The sequence below is a fragment of the Hipposideros armiger genome, unplaced genomic scaffold, assembly GCF_001890085.2.
Source record: "Hipposideros armiger isolate ML-2016 unplaced genomic scaffold, ASM189008v1 scaffold_2, whole genome shotgun sequence".
NCBI lineage: Eukaryota > Metazoa > Chordata > Mammalia > Chiroptera > Hipposideridae > Hipposideros > Hipposideros armiger.
Genome location: NW_017731352.1, coordinates 9,393,252 through 9,414,176, shown reverse-complemented (window position 1 = coordinate 9,414,176; position 20,925 = coordinate 9,393,252). Strand labels below are relative to the sequence as shown.

General features: G+C 35.8%; 1 protein-coding gene across 1 annotated transcript in view; it reads right to left on the bottom strand.

Moving 5' to 3' along the window:
• Positions 1–20,925, bottom strand: part of APLF (aprataxin and PNKP like factor) — an 80,182-nt gene that overhangs the window by 25,431 nt on the left and 33,826 nt on the right. The window contains exons 6-8 of the mRNA XM_019635737.1: positions 19,152–19,336; positions 8,792–9,144; positions 2,070–2,195 (exon numbers count right to left, since the gene is read on the bottom strand). Of these exons, the coding sequence (XP_019491282.1) occupies positions 2,070–2,195; positions 8,792–9,144; positions 19,152–19,336 (664 nt within the window). The remainder of the gene's footprint in view (positions 1–2,069; positions 2,196–8,791; positions 9,145–19,151; positions 19,337–20,925) is intronic.

Sequence of the window (20,925 nt, the reverse complement as noted above, 5' to 3'; positions counted from 1 at the left end):
CAAGAACATTTTTCTCAGAAATAGAACATGTAATCCAAAAATTTATATGGAGCCATAAAAGACCCCGAATAGCCACAGCAATCTTGAGAAATAAGAACAAAGCGGGAGGTATCACGCTACCTGACATCAAATCATACTACAAGTTTACAGTAATCAAAACAGTATGGTACTGGCATAAAAAGAGACACATAGATCAATGGAACAGAATTGAGAGCCCAGACATAAACCCATCCATATACGGTCAGTTAATCTATGACAATGGAAGCAAGAATTTACATTGGAGTAAAGATAGTCTATTTAATAAATGGTGCTAAGAAAATTGGACTGACACATGCAAAAAAATGAAAATGGACCGCCTACTTACACCATATACAAGAACAAATTCAAGATGGATTAAAGAGTTAAATGTAAGACCTGAAACCATAAAACTCCTAGAAGAAAAAATAGGGAGTAAATTTGCAGACATTACCCTGAGTAATATTTTTACTGAGATATCTCCTTGGGCAAGGGAAATAAAAGAATAAATTAACATATGGGATTACATCAAACTTAGAAGTTTTTTTACAGCAAATGAAATCATCAATAAAACAAAAAGGCAGCCTACTGAATGGGAGAAGATATTTGCCAATGATATATCTGATAAAGGGTTAATATCCAAAATTTATAAAACACTCATTCAACTCAACACCAAAAAAACAAAACCCAATTAAAAAATGGGCAGAGGGATATGAAGAGGCATTTCTCTAAAGAGGACACACAGATGGCCAACAGGCATATGAAAAAATGTTCAACCTCACTGATTATTAGGGAAATGCAAATAAAAACCACAATGAGATACCACTTCACTCCGGTCAGAATGGCTAATTTTTTCTGTAATTTTTCATTCTTATATTATTCTTGCTGGGTTTTACTATCAAGGTTATACTAGTCTCATAAAATGAGTTGGCAAATATATCCTCTTTTACTTTTTCTGGAATACTGTGTTTAGAAATTGAGTATTTCTTCTTTAAATGTTTGGTAGGATTAGCCAGTAAAATCAAACAGGCTTAGAATTTCTTTAATGGAAGGCTTTTAATTATGTATTCAATTTCTCTAATGTTAAAGGGTTATTCCATTTTCTTTTTTTTTTTCTGGTATCTCTTTCTAAAAGTTATATTTTCTAGGAATATGTTCATTTCTCCTAAATTTTCAAGTTTATTGATATAGCTGATGAAAATATCTTTTTATTATTATATGCATCATGTTCTGCTGGAATGGAACACTTATTTTTCAAATGATAAGACATATGCTTTTTCATTTTTCTTTCTAGCTTCAGAAGTTTATTCTGCCTTTTTATTAAAAACCACAATTATAGAAATAGCAACAACTTCAAATAGCCCAGGATATTCAGCAACCTGTATTCCAAAATTATTTCAGAAAGATAGCTGTCTGGAATTAAAGCTCTTTAAGAGTGGAATCATTACTCCCTTCTTTGGTAGTTTATTTCAAATCCATTCATGCAATAAACTAAGTTGCAGATACAAGGATGAATCTTGCAGTCAAGAAACTTACTGTCTAGAGGAGGAGATGTTCCATTTAAGAAACAAACACAATCTCATGAGATGAATTCTACTCTCCATGGCACAAATGGGCACAAGAGGCTACAGAAACAGATAGAAGTACTCTTACTTTATTTTTAGGATTCAGTTTCATGTATTGGCAAGAATTGTGAAACGGTTGGAGTTGCAGGAGGCAGGCATGACATCCTGAATTGAAATCTGTCACACGAAGGAGTCTGGATAGAATGTATGATGAGGTAGCATCGATGGCTTTTAAATTGTATGGTTTGCATTTTAGAAAGTTGGAAATGAGGAACAGTTTTAGGCATTTATAAGGTTAATAACCTCAATAATTTAGAATTATCTTAAAAAAATTAGAATCCTGCCTATTAACAAAATTAAAGCCTATTAGCTATACAAGTTGAGAAACTAGACATGAAAGGCTTGAGATGAGAAACTGCATGCATAAATGAATAAATTACAGCGATCAGGGGGGAAAGGAGCACAAGCAAACGTTTCAGGTTTACATACCTATAACACGATGCTCCATAAGGACAGTCAGGCCTGTCATCAGCCTCATCCCGACACGTGTCTTGTGCCCCTCCATAATCACTGTCACCAGGGTGGCTGAAGTGTTGAAAATGGGCAGGATTCTTCCTATGAGGGTGACAAATATGCTGTCAGAAAAAAGAATTCATAGGATCTACAAGATTTCTAGATCTACTAAAAATAGTTAGCGAGATATGGCAGGAAACCAAGCAATACATCTGATTATTCCAGAATGTGAACTAGTGTGCTACATTGTTAAAAACAAGACTCATGACATAGTCAGTAAATAACTTTCATGGTAACAAAATAAATTTCTGATGACATACGGTAGGTCACAAATGTCAATGGTTAATTTGCAACTAGTACTTTATATGTATGTGTGTGTGTGTGTGTGTGTGTGTGTGTGTGTGTGTGTGTGTGTGTGTAGTAAAGCATACACAACTTTTAAAGACTTTGAATGACATGAACACACCTATGTATCTTTTGCTAAGATAAAAAGCAGACCATTATCAACATTCTAGAAGCCTACACAGGTCTCCTTCCAATCACTAAACCCATTTTACTACCCAAAGGTAACCACTATGCAGTCATAGAAAATAGTGTTTCTCAAACTTTTTGGTCTTAAACTTAAAAAAAAAAAAAAAAACATAAAAAATAACTTAAAAAAAATAACAAAAAAAAAAACCCTCCAGAGGGCTTTTGTTTATGCGGGTTATTTAATCTGTTAGAAATAAAAAATGAGAAAACCTTTTTAAATACTCAAAAATAATAAACCCTTTACATATTATCATAAATAACATGTCTTAACATAAATAAGTCTATCTTCAAAAAAATTGTGGCGATGTTGTTTTAAACTTTGGAAATTTCTTTAATGTCTGGTGTAATAGAGGACTTGTGGATTCTCATATCTGTTTCTACATTCAATCATTAACAATAACACAGATCATATAGCCTCTGGGAAACTATGCTGTACACTTGTGAGACAATGAGAGTGGAAAAGGCACACACACACTCACAAAGTCTCAGTATTATTATGAAAATGGTTTTGACCTAACAGATTTCCTAAAAGCTTCCTGGGCACCAGAACTTCTCAGGGGTTTCTGGACCATACTTTGAGAAGCAATGTTATAAAACAACATATTAGTTTTGTCTAGAAATATATAGTATATACTTCTTTGAAAATGATTTTTTATGTTTGTATGATTACTCCATATTGTTGCATGTAGCAGTAGTATATTTTCATTATTATGTAACATTCCATTGTATGAAGCTGCTACAATCTATTTTGTCCATTCTACTATTCATAGACCTTTGGGTGCATTCAAGTTAATTGGCTTTGATAAATAATACTGACATAAACATTTTACTTTTGGTGTACATGTCTGCATTTTGTACATATGCATAAAACACTAAAGAGTCCTCAAAACTAGTTAGAAGTAATACACCAATTCAGCAAAGTTTCAGTATACAAAATTAGAACACAAAACTCAGTTCTGTTTCTATACTCTCATAATAAACAATTCCCCTAAAAAAATTTAAAAACAACTCCATTTATAATAACATTTAAAAAGAAAATACTTAGAAATAAACTTAATCAAGGAGGTGAAAGACATGTACGTTGGTTTAATTTCTATTAAAGACACAAATAAATGGAAATACATTCCATGTTCATGGAATGGAAGACTTAATATTGTGAAGATGTCAATACTACCCAAAGCAATCTACAATTGATGAAATCCCTATCAAAATCCCAATGGCATTTTTTACAGAAATACAAAAGAAAAAGCCATCCTAAATTCATATGGACTCTCAAGGGACCCAAATAGCCAAACAGTCTTGAATAAGAAGAAAAAAGCTGGAGGTGTCACACTTTCTGATTTCAAAACTTATAGAACTACATTTATCAAAACAGTGTGGTACTGCATGAAGACAGGCATATAGACAAATGGAAAAGAGAGAGCCCAGATATAAACCCTCACATGCATGGTCAAATTATTTTCAACGATGGTGCCAAGACCATTCAACGGGAGAAAGGAAAGTTTTTCAACAAAGAGGGTTGGAAAAATTAGACGTTCACATGCATAAGAATGAAGTTTGAGCCTTCCCTTTCACTAAATAAAAAATTAACTCAAAATGGATCAAAACCTAAATATAAGATGTCAAATATAAAACTCTTAGAAGTAAATGGTGTGTGTGTTGAGGGAGGGGGAGAGCTTTATGACATTGCATTTGGCAAAAATTTCTTGCCAAATGCAAAGGCAACAAAAGTAAAACTAGATAAATTGGACTACATCCAAAATAAATGGTGGCCAAGACATGGAAACAGATAATTGGATAAAGAAGATGTGGTACATATATACAAAGGAGTATTACTCAGTCATAAGAAAAGATGAAATACTGCCATTTGTGACAACATGGATGAATCTTGACAATATCATGCTAAGTGAAATAAGTCAGACAGAAAAAGTCAAGAACCATATGATTTCACTCATATGTAGGACATAAAACTGAAAGCAACAAACGAACAAATGAGACAAATAAAAAAACAAAAACTCACAGATACAGACAACAATATGGTGGTTACCAGAGGGAGAGAGAGATGGGAGGGATGTAGAATAAGTTAAAGGGGATCAGTTACATGATGACAGAAGGAGACCTGGCTTCGGGGTGTGAACACACAATGCTATACACAGATGATGTGTTATAGAATTGTACACTTGGAGTCTCTATAATCTTATTAACCAATGACACTGAATAAATTTAATAAAATTTGTGAAGATTAGGGAAATGAAGGGATTTTCAATTCCATTCTGAAATTCTGTTTAAATGTTCTCATATTTAAATAAGTAGCCCAAATGTCCCATGAATTAAAAGGGAATAATTCTTAAAAAAATATTTTAAAAAAAGAATTAAAATTTTCTGTGCATCTAGGACAATTAACAGAGTGAAAAGGCAATCTACAGAATGGGAGAACATATTTGCAAGTCACCTTATAAGGGGTTAATATTTAGAACTCCTCCAATTCAATGACCAAAAAATAAATAACCAATTCTAGAATGGGAATAGGACTTGAAAAGAAAGTTCTCCAAAGAAAATATACAAATGGCCAACAATCCTATGAAAGAAGCTCAACATAACTAATTATTAGAGAAATTCAAATAAAAAAACACAATAATATCTCATACTTCACACCATTAGGATGGCTACCACTAAAAAAACAAACAAACAAAAAACCCCAGAAAATAACAAGTGTTGGTGAGGATGTGGGGCAACTGGAATCTTTGTGCATGTTTTGGGGAATGTAAAATGATACAGTCTCTACGGAAAATAGTGGTTCCTCAAAAATTAAAAATAAAATTATATTATCCATAATTCAACTTCTGCATATATCCAAAAGAACTGAAAGCAAGATCTCAGAATTAGTTACACAACCATGTTCATAGCAGCATTATTCACAATAGCGAAGAGATGGAAGAAACCCAAGTGTCCACTGACAGATGAATGGATAAACAAAACGTTGTATAATATACATACAATGGAATATTATTCATTCTTAAAAAGGAAGGAAATTCTGACACATGCTACAACATGGATGAACCTTGAGGACATTATACTAAGTGAAATACACCATCACAAAATGACAAAACTGTATGATTCCACTTATATAATGTAGTCGAATTTTCTTGCTTTAATCCCCAAACACTTCCATTATTTTCATTTCACATTTGGATTTCACATTTATTTTACACAAAACAAAAATTATTATTGCTTTAGATAGTCAATATTCGTTTATACTTATGCTCATATTTTCCATCCTGAATGTGTATGCTTCCATACAGGGATCCTCCGTCTGGCAAACACTCTACTCCATTTTTCTGCCTAAGCCCCATGTGACTGACCAAAGCTCTGTGTGGCCTCTTAGCCCTCAGCTTGAAACACTAAAAAAAATGGCAAATGTCACAAGGAGAAAAGAGACCTCAAAGGCCTGGCTGTCTATGCTGTTTTTGAACATGAGTGTTCCGCTTTCCTATCTGTCCTCAGTGGAAAGTTTGGTCTTCAACAAGATATTCCCCCTTTACCAGAAGTGAAAACCTTATTTTATAAACTATTAACTCCCATTAATTTACATCACCTTACATTGATAAAAAGCCACAAGTTTAAATTAAGGTATAAATTTCTTATATGCTAATAAGAGACATTTCAACTTCTGCCCAATTTTTAAAACCAATTTACTAATGGGACGCTATGCTATTAAACAGAAAAACTAAACAACCCCAAAAGAGTAGAATTTTCAAAGGATATATTTTGGAAGCAACAGTTCCAACAAACAAAGTTAAATACCATTTTGCTGTTATTTTGTTTCACAAAGGATTGAAAATAAGATGCTATTGCTTTAGACATATTGAATTTGAAGTGCTTGTGGATATAGCGGTCACGATCTAGATCTAAAATTCAGTACAGAAATCTGTGCTGGAGATATAGATCTGGTAGTCAATAGCATGATATCAAACGATTAAATAAGGCGACCCTTAAGGAATGATTTTCTATAAAGAGAGATAGAACATGCAAATAATTAAAAATCGATAAAATAAGTATTAAATATTAAATTTAATGTCAAATATTAGAAACTGGATAAGGAAAAATATCACACAGAATAAAGAATGAGTACTTTGGGAAGAAAGGACATGTCAGAAAAGGATTTGGAAAAAGTTGAATGTAAGCAAGAGCTTTAAGCAGGGCAGGAGTGAGGGAAAGGGAACAGCATGTCCAAAGGACATAAAAGAGTGTGACACAGCCAAAGAATTAGTGGCAGTTCAGGGTCTTCTGGGCGATGCTAAGAAACCCAGACTTCAGCCACTAAAAGACTCTGTACAGGACAGCAAATACTGTCAGATATTTTTTCCCCCTTCTCTCCGTGCTTTTTTTTTTTATGTTTGTTTTTTTTATTTTCTTAGCCAGATCACTCAGGCAATAATGAGGAATATGAATTTGAGGGGAAAATGGAGATTTAGGAGAGTATTCATTTGTCTCAGAGAGACCACGGCATGAAATAAAGCAGTGGCATCGGGGCTGATGAAGAGATACACTTAAATAATTATGATGTACACATATAACAAGAACTCAATACATGTTATTTTTCTCCCCTTTATTACAAATATATATTTTGTTTGCAAGACTTCAGTGGTAATATTTCTTAGGTGTTAATTATGCTTATCAAAATTACTGAAAAATTAGAATAACTTAATGAGCTATGGCCGATTCAAGCTAACGTGTATCATCATCAAATATAAATGAATTCATTAGGATCTAGCTAAAGCATTCAATCACCTTTAACAAAGACAAATGCCAGTGTTGAATACTGTTGTGGACTGAATTGTGTCCCCCTTACCCCAAATTCATATGTTGAAGCCCTAAGCCCTAATGTGACTATATTTGGATACAGGACGTTTAAAAAGATAATTCAGATTAAATAAGGTCATAAGGGCAGGGCCTTAATCCAATATGACTGGTGTCCTTATAAGATGAGGGAGAGGCGCTAGGGATGTGCATGTACAGAGACAAGGCCATGTGAGGACATAATAAGGCCATCTGCAAGCCAAGGAGAGAAGGCTCAGGAGAAACTAAACCTGCCAACACCTTGATCTTGGACTTCCAGCCTCCTGTACTGTGAAATAATAAATTTCTGTTGTTTAAACCACCAAGTCTGTGGTATTTTGTTATGACAGCCCTAGTGAACTGATATAAATACCAAACAGGATTTTTAAAAAATCCAAACTCATAGAAGGTTTATATACTTCTACAAGTTTAAGAATAGTTTTCCACACGTGGAACTAAGGCCATTGTAAGTATATAAAATTCTGAATGCATAAATTATGATTGTTGAAATTGAAAAATATTGTTATTCAATATTTTTTCTAAAACGGCAAGGCATTTTAAAGAGAGATAATATGAATGTGAAGTTAACAGAATATGTGATATACATACGCTACCGCATAGAAGACAACAAACTCTGCTCAAGTGTGTTGGTAAGATACATGGTTTCACAAGTTGGAATGGCAAAGAAATACTTTTGAAATAGGACTGAATAATTATAAGCATTCTAGTATAAACACTATAGATGAAACTATAGTCTAAAACTACGGGATTATGATTTGAATTCACAAAATATGAAATTAGAAAACAGAGTACAATGTAATCAAATGAAGTAAGTATAGAGATAACCAATCAACTCAGGAAATATATATTCAGCTATTTTAGAAGGCATCATGGTGATTCAAAAGCATCATTAGAAAAATATAAAGGAAAATGCACAAGTACAAGATGTTTAAACACAACCTAAAATTGTCTTGATAGTTACAATATATACAACAACTATTTATGAAGCTATCTTTCTAATTGCTAAATAAGACACTAAATAAGCAGGTATTTAGGCCTGAGTGATTCAATTTTCAAGTCTGGATTCCCCAGTTCCGAGCCTTGCATTAATCAGCATGTCTACATGTGAAACGTTTAATTCTTAAAAGCCTCTAGCAGGATTTGCAGTAATGCATCCTGTAAGAGTGCAAACCAGTAGACACGTGAGAAGGCGCCTAACCTTTAGGCCAATGCATTTTATTAGGCTTTTAGTACATGATAGCATATATCTACATAGTTACATGCTATTAAAATAATATAATTATACGCTACCTGCAATTTCATTTTACCTGTAGCAGTTTGCCCCGTACATGCAGGAGGCCCTCTTGACCTTGTTTTCCTCAGAAACTTGTGGAGCTGAATCAGCTGCCTTTGCATGCACAGTTTCAGGGTTGGAGGGATCAGAGCTGGACTCAGGATGAGCTCCTTGAGACTCCTCGTGGAAGTACTTGCCTTGGGCACTTGAACAACTCTCGGGACTGCTCACTGCCTCTTCTTTATCTGGAGCTCCTTTAGCTATGACTTTCTGTTCAGAAAATTTACTAATTTCCTCTACTGGGATTTTGTTTCTCTGTGTATTAGTCTTCATACTATTCGCCTCTGTGTTACTTAATGTGACTGCAGGAAATGATTGTGGCATTTCCTATGAGACAAATCAGAAGAAAAAATAGAAATAAATGAAACATGTTTTAAAAGAAATATGTAAGTTTCAGCATAAAAGCATGAAACTACAAGATTCGTGTAATATGTATATCTTAAAAACTTTAAGATTTACATTTTAAAGTTATTAAAAATACTATTTTCTTTATCTATAGTTTAATAACTTTAAAACACTATACAGTTATAAGAAAAGGTATTTACAACTGTATCAAACCTTTACAATCATGTCAAACATTCAGTGAAAAATAACCATATGAAATAACAAATGAAACATAAGAGAATGCATTTGCTTTCACTTTAATATACTCTTTCCCCCAAAACCTAATCAGCTCTCAAATTTCCTGTTGAACAATATGTCACACTCTTAACATGCACTGTTCTTATAATTTCCTGTAAGTTACTGCAATACTTTATTTCTACCTCAAATATAATCATGATTATTTCCTATAGCTGAATAAAATTGCTCCTCATTCACAGAAAAATTTACATGAAGCTGTGCTATGACCAACTCAGAAAATAAACATGATTACTTAGCTACGATCTGAATAAAAGTTTCAGTTTAACCAATTAGAACCGTTTTGAACCAAGTAAATATTCTCATTAGCACTGCAGAAACTTTTTAATTTGTACTTATCACCAGCACAAAGAGGATTACCTTTTAATTACTTATACTTCCTGTGAAATGAAAACATTACTCAGATAAACCCCAGTCCTTGTGGAAACCACTTCTAGGAAGTAATGACCACGTAACAGAGACACATGATGTTCAGCCCCATTTATAACTAAGGGCTCAAATATGCTGGCTGCCATCTGGAAAAAGCTGGTTTTTGATATTACTTTAATATCCAACAGCTCCAATTTCTTGAGAAGGTATTAACATGGCTTCTTTTAGACTAATTACTTACAGTGTTTTGATTTTTTTCCTTTTTTTAAAGAAATACAGTATGTAACTTTAAAGTACTATTCAAACTGACTAAAGACCTTGCAAAGGGAACCTAGGTTTTATCATGTTTTCTTGTACAGTTATAAATAACCTACAGGAAAAGTGATCATTTGACTACCTCTTGGAGCTGACCCTCAGCTGGTGGCATTTATACCACATTTCTCACAAACATACACTCTTTTCTCCCAATCTGCTCAACCACACCCCAATTTCATCTCCCTCTGCTAAAGGAGCAACTGACACAGGCCAGGGACTGGAACTCTAGTATGGGAATGGGGCAATCCTGACCCACCTCCCCACTTGGCAGTCCCCCACTGGGTGAACTCTCACCAGTTTTCTTTTTCCCTGTTCAGGTGCTAATCGGGTAGGTCGGCAAATCCACTTTCTAAGCAGATGCCCAATTAAATGCCAGTCTTACAAGTAATTCTCTTACAGCTCCTCTCTTCCCTTGCTTTTAGAAAGGGAAAAACTAACTTCTCCCCCTAAACATAGCACTCCCCAACATCTTAAAACCTTCTGGTCTCTCAGTTCTCTTTGTATAAAGCCTGAGGGAGGAAAAGGTCTGGCTCTTACTGCTGGGGGCTCCTTCCAAACATGAAACTTACAAGCATGCTTAGTGTTTTTGTCCCCAGCTTTGGGCCTCAGCAACAGTTTGGGGACAATAGGAGTAAATATCCCACTCAACATCCTTCATATGTTATAGGGGGAAAAAACCGACATGGCTAGGGAAGCAGTTAAATAAATTAGAATACATTCTTACCATGAAACACCATGCAGAGGTTGAAAAGAAAGAGATAGATTTATATTATATTATATATATACGTATACACACATATACATACATATACATATATGTATATGTATGTATACGTATATATATATACACACATATACACACACACACACACACACACATACACACATATATATATATATATATATATATATATATATATATATATATATCAGGTCTGACAATTAAGTTCTTGAACTGGTTGCAATGATATCAGAGGGATTATTCATTATGAATTTGTACCAACTGGACAAATAGTTAACCAAGTTTACTATTTGGAAGTGCTGAAAAGGCTGCATGAAAAAGTTAGATGACCTGAACTTTTTGCCAACAATTCATTGCACTTACATCAAGACAATGCACCGGGTCACAAGACACTGTCTGTGAAGGAGTTCTTAATCAGTAAACAAATAATTCTATTGGAACACCCTCCCTACTCACCTTATCTGGCTCCCAATGACTTCTTTATCTAGAGATAAAGGAAATATTGAAAGGAAGACATTTTGATGACATTCAGAACATCAAGCATAATACGATGACAGCTCTGATGGTCTTTCCAGAAAGAGTTCCAAAATTGCTTTGAAGGGTGGACTAGGCGCTGGTGTCAGTGCATAGCTTCCCAAGGGGAGTGTATCGAAGGTGACTGTAGTGATATTCAGTAATGAGGTATGTAGCACTTTTTCTAGGATGAGTTCATGGACTTAATTGTCAGAACTTGTATACATATATACATATATATATATATACATATACATATATATACATACATGTGTATGTATATATACATATATATTAAATTAAACAAGAATATATACCATAATTCCATTTAGCTTTTTAAAAAATTCCCTATATATCTGTGTCCTGACTTGTGTAAATCCAAATGAAAAGGTTTAGAAGGATACAAATCAAAATATTAGTAGGACAAACAATATATATATATATATTAGTAGGACAATGGGCTTGAAGGGTGAGGCAAATTAAGATTTTCACTTTTTACTCCACATGCTTCTGAATATTTTTTAACAACAATGTATTATTTTGCCACTTAATAAGTGTAAAACAAACCAAAAAAAATCAAATAAAATATAGATATGAAATGGTTGGCATCATATTTCAACTCCCTCTACTTCCATGAAATGCAAACAAGGATTTTTTTAAAAAAATATCATCACAAGAAGTACTTTTCACATATTAATTTATTCTAAGAGAGAAAAAAATAATGAAGTTACAGATATCAATATATGGATGGGGTTCTCAAATATATTTTAAAAGTCACAAAAGCTGGAATTCATATGCTCTTCATGGAACTCCACGAAACAGTGATATTCAGTAGACCCCTAGCATTAAAGAATTTAACATTCATGGCTTCAATTATTTATAAATGATCCCCCAAATCTATTATATGCAGTAATCTTTATTAGTTTGCTGAGACATAAATTTGTACTGTGCCAAATACAAAGCTCATAAGCCAGAACAAGCCACTGAACGGGCAAGGGTGGGAAGAGGAAAGATGGAAAGTGCTCTGTTCGTAGAAGACGCAGGGGAAAGGCAGAGAGCTCCTTATTTTATAAGTACCCACATTTCTTATTTCTTAGATTAGCTGAAAATGTGAAGAATGAAGTATGGGAGGCTAGAGAGTCACTATAGAGAGGCCAGATTCCTTACACTATAAAAATACATGCTAGAGACCTCAGAGGTCAAAAAGCTTGAATCTAATAGAAGGTGACTTTGGGCTTGAAGGCAGCTGGAATGTACTATTAAGGCTACTGAAATAGTCTAACTTGACCAACAAGCCCTCCCTCAACCGTATGAACTTCTCAGGTACTACAAGGGACAGGATAAAGAATTTCCCCCAATATGAGTTCAAGGCGGCAATTTGTTGTTTCCAAGCTGCCCTTGGAATGAATGTCTAGGTTAATAAATTGCCTTTAAGTCCTGCATCAATCCCATTAGCGCCCCCACATGCTAAAGACCAAAAAATCCTAAACTCTGGCCCCAAATACACTCCTGAGCATCAAACTCATATAGTATTCAATCACTAGCTAGACATTTCTTCCCCAATATCGTATGCACCTCAAACTCAAAATGTCAAAACTGAAATCCTTCCTCTGTATTCTGAATCATAGTTTTGGCCAACATAATGTATCCATTTAGTCTAGCCACCACCTTGAAAGTCTATCTTTCCCTCACTTTCCCCAGATCCAAAGTCCTGAAGTTTTGCTTCCTAAATATTTCTCTAATCCAATGTCTTTGCATCGTCCTTAATGCTACTGCCCCGGGTCACATTCTCTTTATTTCCTGACCATGTAGATGCCCTCACCTCCTCCTTTATCGCCCTATTTTTTACCTTCTTTTCTTTCAGTCTCTCTTCTGAAGAGTTGTCAGGATTATTTCTGTAGCTGAGAACATCTCAAGGTCCTCCCTCCAGGAACCAGTCCCCACTGCTGGCTTCACGCTCATCTAACACTGCTGCCTGACTTTGCACTAAGAATTCTAAGAACAGTAGTTCCCGGTGTACTATTTGTATCCCTTCTGCTCTTATACTTGCTGGCCCATCTATAATAGCTGGGATGGACTCCTGCCTCTACCTCTTCTGCACCTGGGTCATGCCTACTGCTCTTCTGTTAAGATTCAGCTCAGATCACTTCTGTTAGGAACCCTTCTCTAGGAATTGTACAGCTGGCTTAGGTAGTCCCTCAAAGCTCCCATAAATGTCAATGTGGGGGCCGCCGGTTAGCTCAGGGTTAGAGTGCAGTGCTCATAACACCACAGTTGCAGGTTCGATCCTCACATAGGCCACGGAGCTGTGCCCTCCACAACTAGACTGAAGACAATGACTTGACTTGGAGCTGATGGGTCCTGGAAAAAACACTGTTCCCCAATAAAATCCTTTAAAAAAAAAAGTCAATGTGGTGACATTAGTTTATGATTTGAATCTTGTCCCTCACAAGACTGTCTTATTCATCTTTTAATCCCAGATTCTAGCACACTGCCTTGCAAATAACAGAAAGACTGCTCAGTGTAATGATTTTAGAATAATCTCTGAAATACAAAATCAGATTTTGAATATCAGCTTTGCCATCTCTTAACTTTTGACCTTGAACAAGTTGATTTAAACTCTCAACCTCAGGTTTTCTGATCTATAAACCAGGGATAAAATCAACCTACTCTCCAGGATTTTCTAAAAATTAAATAAGTATGTCTTAGTGCTGGGTCTAGCCTAGAATAAGAACTCACTAAATGGTTGTATGTTTTCTAGGTGGTGGTGTTGTTAATAGCAAAATTAACGCCACTACATTACTACTATTTGCTTAATGAATGCTGAATGAATGAATGAATGAATGAATGAATGAATGAATGAAAAGATGTTTCTATGGGACTGGTCAGAGCTGTGCTATAAATGGTACTAACCCAAATGGCCAATCAGGAGCAAAGGGTATAAGATTCTTTGATGTAGTAAACCCATACTCAGGAGCTCTGGGGGATACAGCCTTCTTAAGAAATAGCTGTATAAATAAGAGTTACAGTCTTCATGTCCCCCGCTATTTCCATGACAAAAAATGAGTGACTCCACAGCAGACATCTACATCTGTATGTAGAGAAATGAGATTCTTAATAGCCAGCTTATTTGTTTCAGCAATTATTACCCCAGGGAGAAGCTGGATATACAGGACAGAGCAGGCAGAATAACAGGAAATGGCTTTCATTGCCAAAGCATCCACCTCAATATATTCCATTTACCATATTTTGCTGTGTATAATGTATACCCAAGTTTTTGGCTCAAACTTTCAGGGAAAAAATCTTTTGTTTTAATTTTTTAATTCAAATGTTTATTTGTTTACATTTAGGTACTTGCTTTTTGTATTATAAAGAAACTTTAGCATTTATTTTTTTAACTTATTATGGTACAAGAAATGTTATGTAACAAATAATTACGAAACACAAGAACAGATACAAGGTACAAGAAATTTTATGTACCGGTAACAAATTTACAATATTTACGCATCATAGAAGGCCAAGAACTCTTTGTTGTTGTTGCAAGTTCGTCATAAATTCAGCAATACCGATTATCATATTCCAGGGCATTATTTTGCATATAGATATCATTACTGAGTTTTAGAGTTACACTTTTAACTCATAAGCATAAATAAAAGAATTAAAAACATTTATATAGATACGGAATTAGTACTATGCATGTATAATGTGCATCCTTATTTTTCCCTCACGAATCTGGGCAAAAATGTGAGCATTAAACACAGCAAAATACTCTGAATGAAATGTTTGCAAGTTTACTTCTAAGTAACATGGATATAACAGAACTCTCTATCCCTGATTTTTATCCATCCTGTGAGACAGACTTTCATTTGTATGAGACAGCTGTCATAGACATGCCACCATTGCCTCAAGCCCTTCCCTTCCCTTGCCCAACTGCCGCATTACTGATTCCCCTCTGTTAAGAACATTCTCTATACCTCCTCCTCCATATTCTATTAGCCACTGGGTTTTGTTAACTCTGTCTCCAAAATGTCTCTCACATTTCTCTGCTTCTTTCTGGTCCCAATGTCACCATTCTAGTTCAGGCCTTCCTTCCCTATGGCTTCCTGTGACAGCTTTTTGGGCAGGCTCTGCCTCTATCTTACATATCACTGCTACATGCTCCTAACTACGTGACTCTCACTCAAAACTGTTCAGAAAGTTCTAAAGACATAAAATACAGTCCTAATTTCTGATTTAATCTGGTTTTCAAGCACCATCTTGACGTGTTCAGCAGCTTCCTCCCCTTATCTCGCCCATCCATACCCACACACACATCCATGCACGCATGCACAAGACGTCCCATGTAGATGCACTTTCATGAACCACACACACTTTCCTGCCTTGTGCCTCTGCTCACTCCATGCCCTCGCTGACCATACTCCTTCTCACCAACCCAACTTGCTAACATGCAACCCAATTTGCATCTTTCAACACCTAACTCAAAAACCTCCTTCACAAGAGGTTAAATACGCATCTTTGCACTCCACTCCCCCACTTATGGTGTACCAATCTAAGAAAACTACCATTCTTTTTCTCCTCTGTGAATTTATCCAAATCTAACTACAGTATCCAAAAAAAAAAACCTCCTGAAATGCCTACTGTTTATTTCTTCCTAGACTTCTTCCCTCCATTCATCTGATAATGAACAGAAACATGACTCAAAGAGGGGTAATAATACTCCCTCATCTTTCTGACCACGTGAATGGTTGAAGTGGAGGTTCCAAAATCTAAGTCCCTAGAATTTAACACTGAAGCAACCACAGAGAAACTCTTGTTTTTTCTCTTAATGTAGAAAACTGGATGACAAGAGCCTGGTGTCATGACCATGCTGTATGCCATGTGAAAAAAAGCCTGCCAACAGCATTGAAGAATGATTCAAGAGGCAAAAATGGGAAAACCATAGACCAGCCTGATTTTTATCAAGTCCCTGGTACCAGCTGGTCCCTATGATCTATAGTTCCTGTTTTTCTTTCCATTCTGGAAAACTGAATTATTCCTACATCTTTGTGTAGATAGTCATCAAAGATGGCTGCCAACAACAATCCCTCCCATTCCTTTATACACAAATCACTCCATCAATCAGTGGGGTCTAGTCCCCTCCCCTGGCATCTAGGCTGACATGGTAACTTGCTCTGACCAACGGAATGCAGCAGAAATGATGTGCCAGTTCCAGCCATAGGCCTTAAGACACCTGGAAGCGTCTTTGCACGCTCTTGAGATCCAGCTGTCAGGTAAAGACCCTCAGTCTGGACCACTCAGTGAGTAAGTAGAGACAGCCAGCCCCCCGCCATTCCATCACCCCTTGCTGAGGCACCATTCGTGTAAATGAAGGCCCCTCGGATGCTCCAGCCTCAGCTAAGCTCCCAGCTGAATACAGCCCAGCTGACAACAAAACGGTGTCATAAAAGAACTGCCTAGTTGAGCCCCCCAAACCCACAGAATTGTAAGAAATAATCAATTATTGTTGTGGTAAGCCACGGAGTGTTGAGCTAGCTTGTTTCACAGCAATAGATAGTTGATACACTTTACAAAACTATTTTGCTTAAGTTGTTTCAGTTAGGGCTTCCTCCTGTCATTTACAACAGAGTCCTAATTAGATTGTGTACAGAACATACCATCCTTTTCTTTAAATTTAATAGATTTAAGCACCCTCACTTTCACTCCCAAATTAGACAGTTATATAACTGGTGAGCAGCTGCAGAAAGTCTATTTCAGAGGAATTATCTGCATTATCAGAAGCTACTAGAGTCACAAAACTCTTGTAGACAGTGTAATACACATGGTAGAGAAATCCACTGTGCCCCAAATGAAAAGATCTATGATTGAGGCCCAAGGCCTCTAGCAATGTGACCTTGAGCCTCAGTTTTCTATGAGGTGTTAAATGATGGTATAGCAGTAGCTCTCAACTTTGAGTGAACATTAAAATTGAGAGTGTTTATTTAAAATTATACTGATATACAGGCCACACAGACCAACTGAGTCAGAATCTCAGGAGTAGGGCCCTATGGGGAGAAGATGATTTCTGTCCTTTCCACTTCTTTTCTCAGTCTTCCCCAGTAAATGGGATTGTTTTTTTTCCAAGTAAAGTAACCCAAGTCTACTCTGCAGTCCTGGCCAAACTGTTCTTGGTCCCTTATAATTGGCAGTCTCCTACCATTAGACTAGGTAGGTAGGCCCAGCCTCTTGTTTTTGCTCGTTTTTAACTTTCGCTCCACCTGTTCTGCACTGTAGACATCCATTCAGGACCAGCTGCAATCCAATGTTAAGACTCAAACTGGGTGGGGATGGAGGGTGAGGCAGGGAAAAGCCTGTTTGGATCTCAGTATCAGTCATCTTCTCTGGCCCAGCTTTACCAGAGAGCCCTGCATAAAGGGTTATAAAAAGGTTATGAAGCCTTGAGCTCTGCTTTTCCTGTTCTATGAGAGGCAAACCTCCCTCAGAAGCCCTAAGATAAGGAAAAGCAATTGGCCAAGTAGAGCTCAGGCATTCCTGGGGACTGACTGTATACTCCCTTGATGTCATCAAAATATCCAAATACCTCAAATTACTTTGGATCTGTTTATTGGTCCTCTCTATAGTCCATCAATTAAGAAGGATGTTCCTGAAAGTTTTACTTGTGATTACCAAACTTTATGGGTAGAAATAAACATAGTAAAACATGTACACTACAGATTTTCTTCTGAAAAAAAAGCCTCCTCTTGGAAAAATAAGGCAGTTGTATTAATATGTTCAGAGGGTAGAACATGTTAGGGCTCAAAGTAAATAAGTTTCACCTTAATAAGTTTTATGGCCAATACATGTAAGTCAGAAAATGTTTTGTTTTCATTTACTAAACTTGACTCCAAAAGAAAGCAAAGGGGTTAAGCATATAGTGATTAAACCCCACTTCTCCACCTGGAAGAAAGGGCCCCATGAGAAGCTGGGTCTGCTCTACTGGGAGAGGAGGCATGAGTGAGGGGAGTGCTATCAAGGCGCCTCACCTTCTGAAATGCTTCTAGCCTTCAATCATTCCAGCGCACACTATTCTAAAACCAATCTTCCACCTTTGGCTCTCCTTGAGACTAAAAGGATGGGGACCCACAGAGGTCAGCTCTAAGTCTACAGGATCATGAAAACTGTCATCTAAAGCCTCTACCAAGAGGAAGAATACCTGACTTTTCTGCTCTGGGGCTATCTCTTATCTTCTTCTCTCTCTTTTCAAATGCATCCAAAGTACCCAGTGTTAAAAAATGCATAAGTCATCCAAACCATTTTAGTGAGTCAGCAAAAACTGAAAGAGAAGGTTTATAAATACTGTAACTTAGCCCAGAAGTAATCCTGCAACAGGCTATTAAGAACGAGCCCATTAGTTGTTCTTCTCTTCACAGTTATCTAGAAAAAGGTGGTTAAAAGCATTCAAGATTGGCCAATAAAATAGCAGAAACCAGGTTTTCAGAATGGAGGTACCAATTATAACCAGAATTGAGTGGTCTTCATTTTTTCCCCAGTTTGAAAATGTCTAAATTAAATAGCTTTGTTTTCTACAACACAAATACTCTATGAAAGACTAGTTTCAATAAACCAAAAAAACCTGGGCTACCTTTTGTCTTCATAAACTTCATAAACGTATTAATATAAAGCAATTTTGACTTTTCCTTGCTGTATACAACATATAATTAATTCCTATCTAGAACACTTGATGAAGAAAACAATCAGATACTGAATTTTTTTAAATCACCTTGGATGAAATAATAGATTCTTTCTGATGCGCATTTTTGCACTTTTTTCCTGTGTCTTGCTCAGCTGATGTCTTTTCTGGACTTCCTGTTGAAACCAGTCGCTTTCTTCCTTGCTGCGTTATGCTTACTTGAGTTTTATCTTTGCAGAATACTTCTTTTTGGCTTTCCTGGGTTACATTATTATCTAAAACACACACAAAGAAAAAGGAAAAGAAAATTATCTCCTGTATCATCAAATGTCAATAATCCATACCACCAAAAAAATTAAAAATGAAGACAGAAAAAGACAAAAGGGCAAGTAAAATTATATTAATTTATATTAACGCCAACTTGAAAACACTTATTTGCACATCTCAAAGAGTATTAAGCAGAAAAATAACCACGAGCTCCAGCCCTGGTGTCAGGCAGGCCCAAGATGCTGCTAATGTGGGTAGGTGCCATCCTTTAACTGTTTCACCTCACCTCTCTGAACTTTGGTTTTGTCACCTGGAAAAAAGGATTACAATAGTAACTCAAGGCGTTATTAGGAGGAACAAATGAGGTAAGATATATAAACTATCTAGGAGAGTATCTGATATATGTTAGCTATCCTATTTTTTTAAATTTTAGCATTGAATTTCTATAACAGAAAAATCTGAGACACAGCTATTCAATGAATTTTATATATACTTATTGAGCTCCTAACATCCACAGTGAGGAATTCAACTTAAGTTATCTTAAATACAGACTAAGAACCCAAAATAACCCAAAAGGGAGATTGACCTCTTACAAACTTCACCAATGAAGAAAATAAGCCTCAATAACAATGGACCCTGCATCTCATGTCTTACTTCGCAAGGTTCAATATAGTTAGAAAACTTAGGTCAGTATCATATTTCGTGAACAAATTCGTGAACTATCTAATCAGAAAAGAAGAAAGATCTACTTATTTTAAGATCTATTTATTTTAAGATAAGTCTTAAGTACTTAGAACTGTGCCTAACGCAAAGCTGGTGCTCCATACATATGTCTGACTAAATGAATTGTGAACACGAACAGAATTTGTCCGAAGATTCCCTTGAAAGCCTGGATATGGGTACATAAGGCAATCGGTAGTCACAATTCTAATGTTGTAGAGCAAGGTTAGCAAACTTTTTCTGTAAAAAGCCAGAGAGTAAGTATTTTAAGCTCTGTGGGCCAAACAGTATCTGTCACAACTATCTAACTCTGCCTTTGTAGGGTGAAAGCAGCCACAGATAATACATACATGGATGAGCATGGCTGTATTACAATTAAATTTTATTTACAGAAACAGGCAGTGGGCTGGGTTTGGCTCATGGGCTGTAGTTTGCTCAGAGCTGTTCTAAAAGTGGCCTGAAAAAAACACTCCATTAAGTTCAGAAAAGAAATATTAATAGACTATATACTGTCCATATTATTAAACAGGAAAATTGGTTAAACCAATATAAAAATAATGTATTTCTCAAAAGAAACTTATAAATAAACTACCTAATAACTAAACTTTACCTAAATTATTTAAATCTTTGGTTTGAATCTAAATTAGGAAGCATTCCGTATCATTTTAGAAACTGTCAGAAATAGGACTGTATAGCTTGGTAAAACAAGTAACCAAATGCTACAACAGTTATGAATTAGTCAAGCCAAGGGAAATAACCAACTATGGTAGTGCTTACCATGTTTAACTATAAATGTAAATGAAATAAGACACAGCTTCTCTGTCCAAGTGGCAGTTTGCCACATTCCAAAAGTTAATATGTACATAAAATTCTAAAA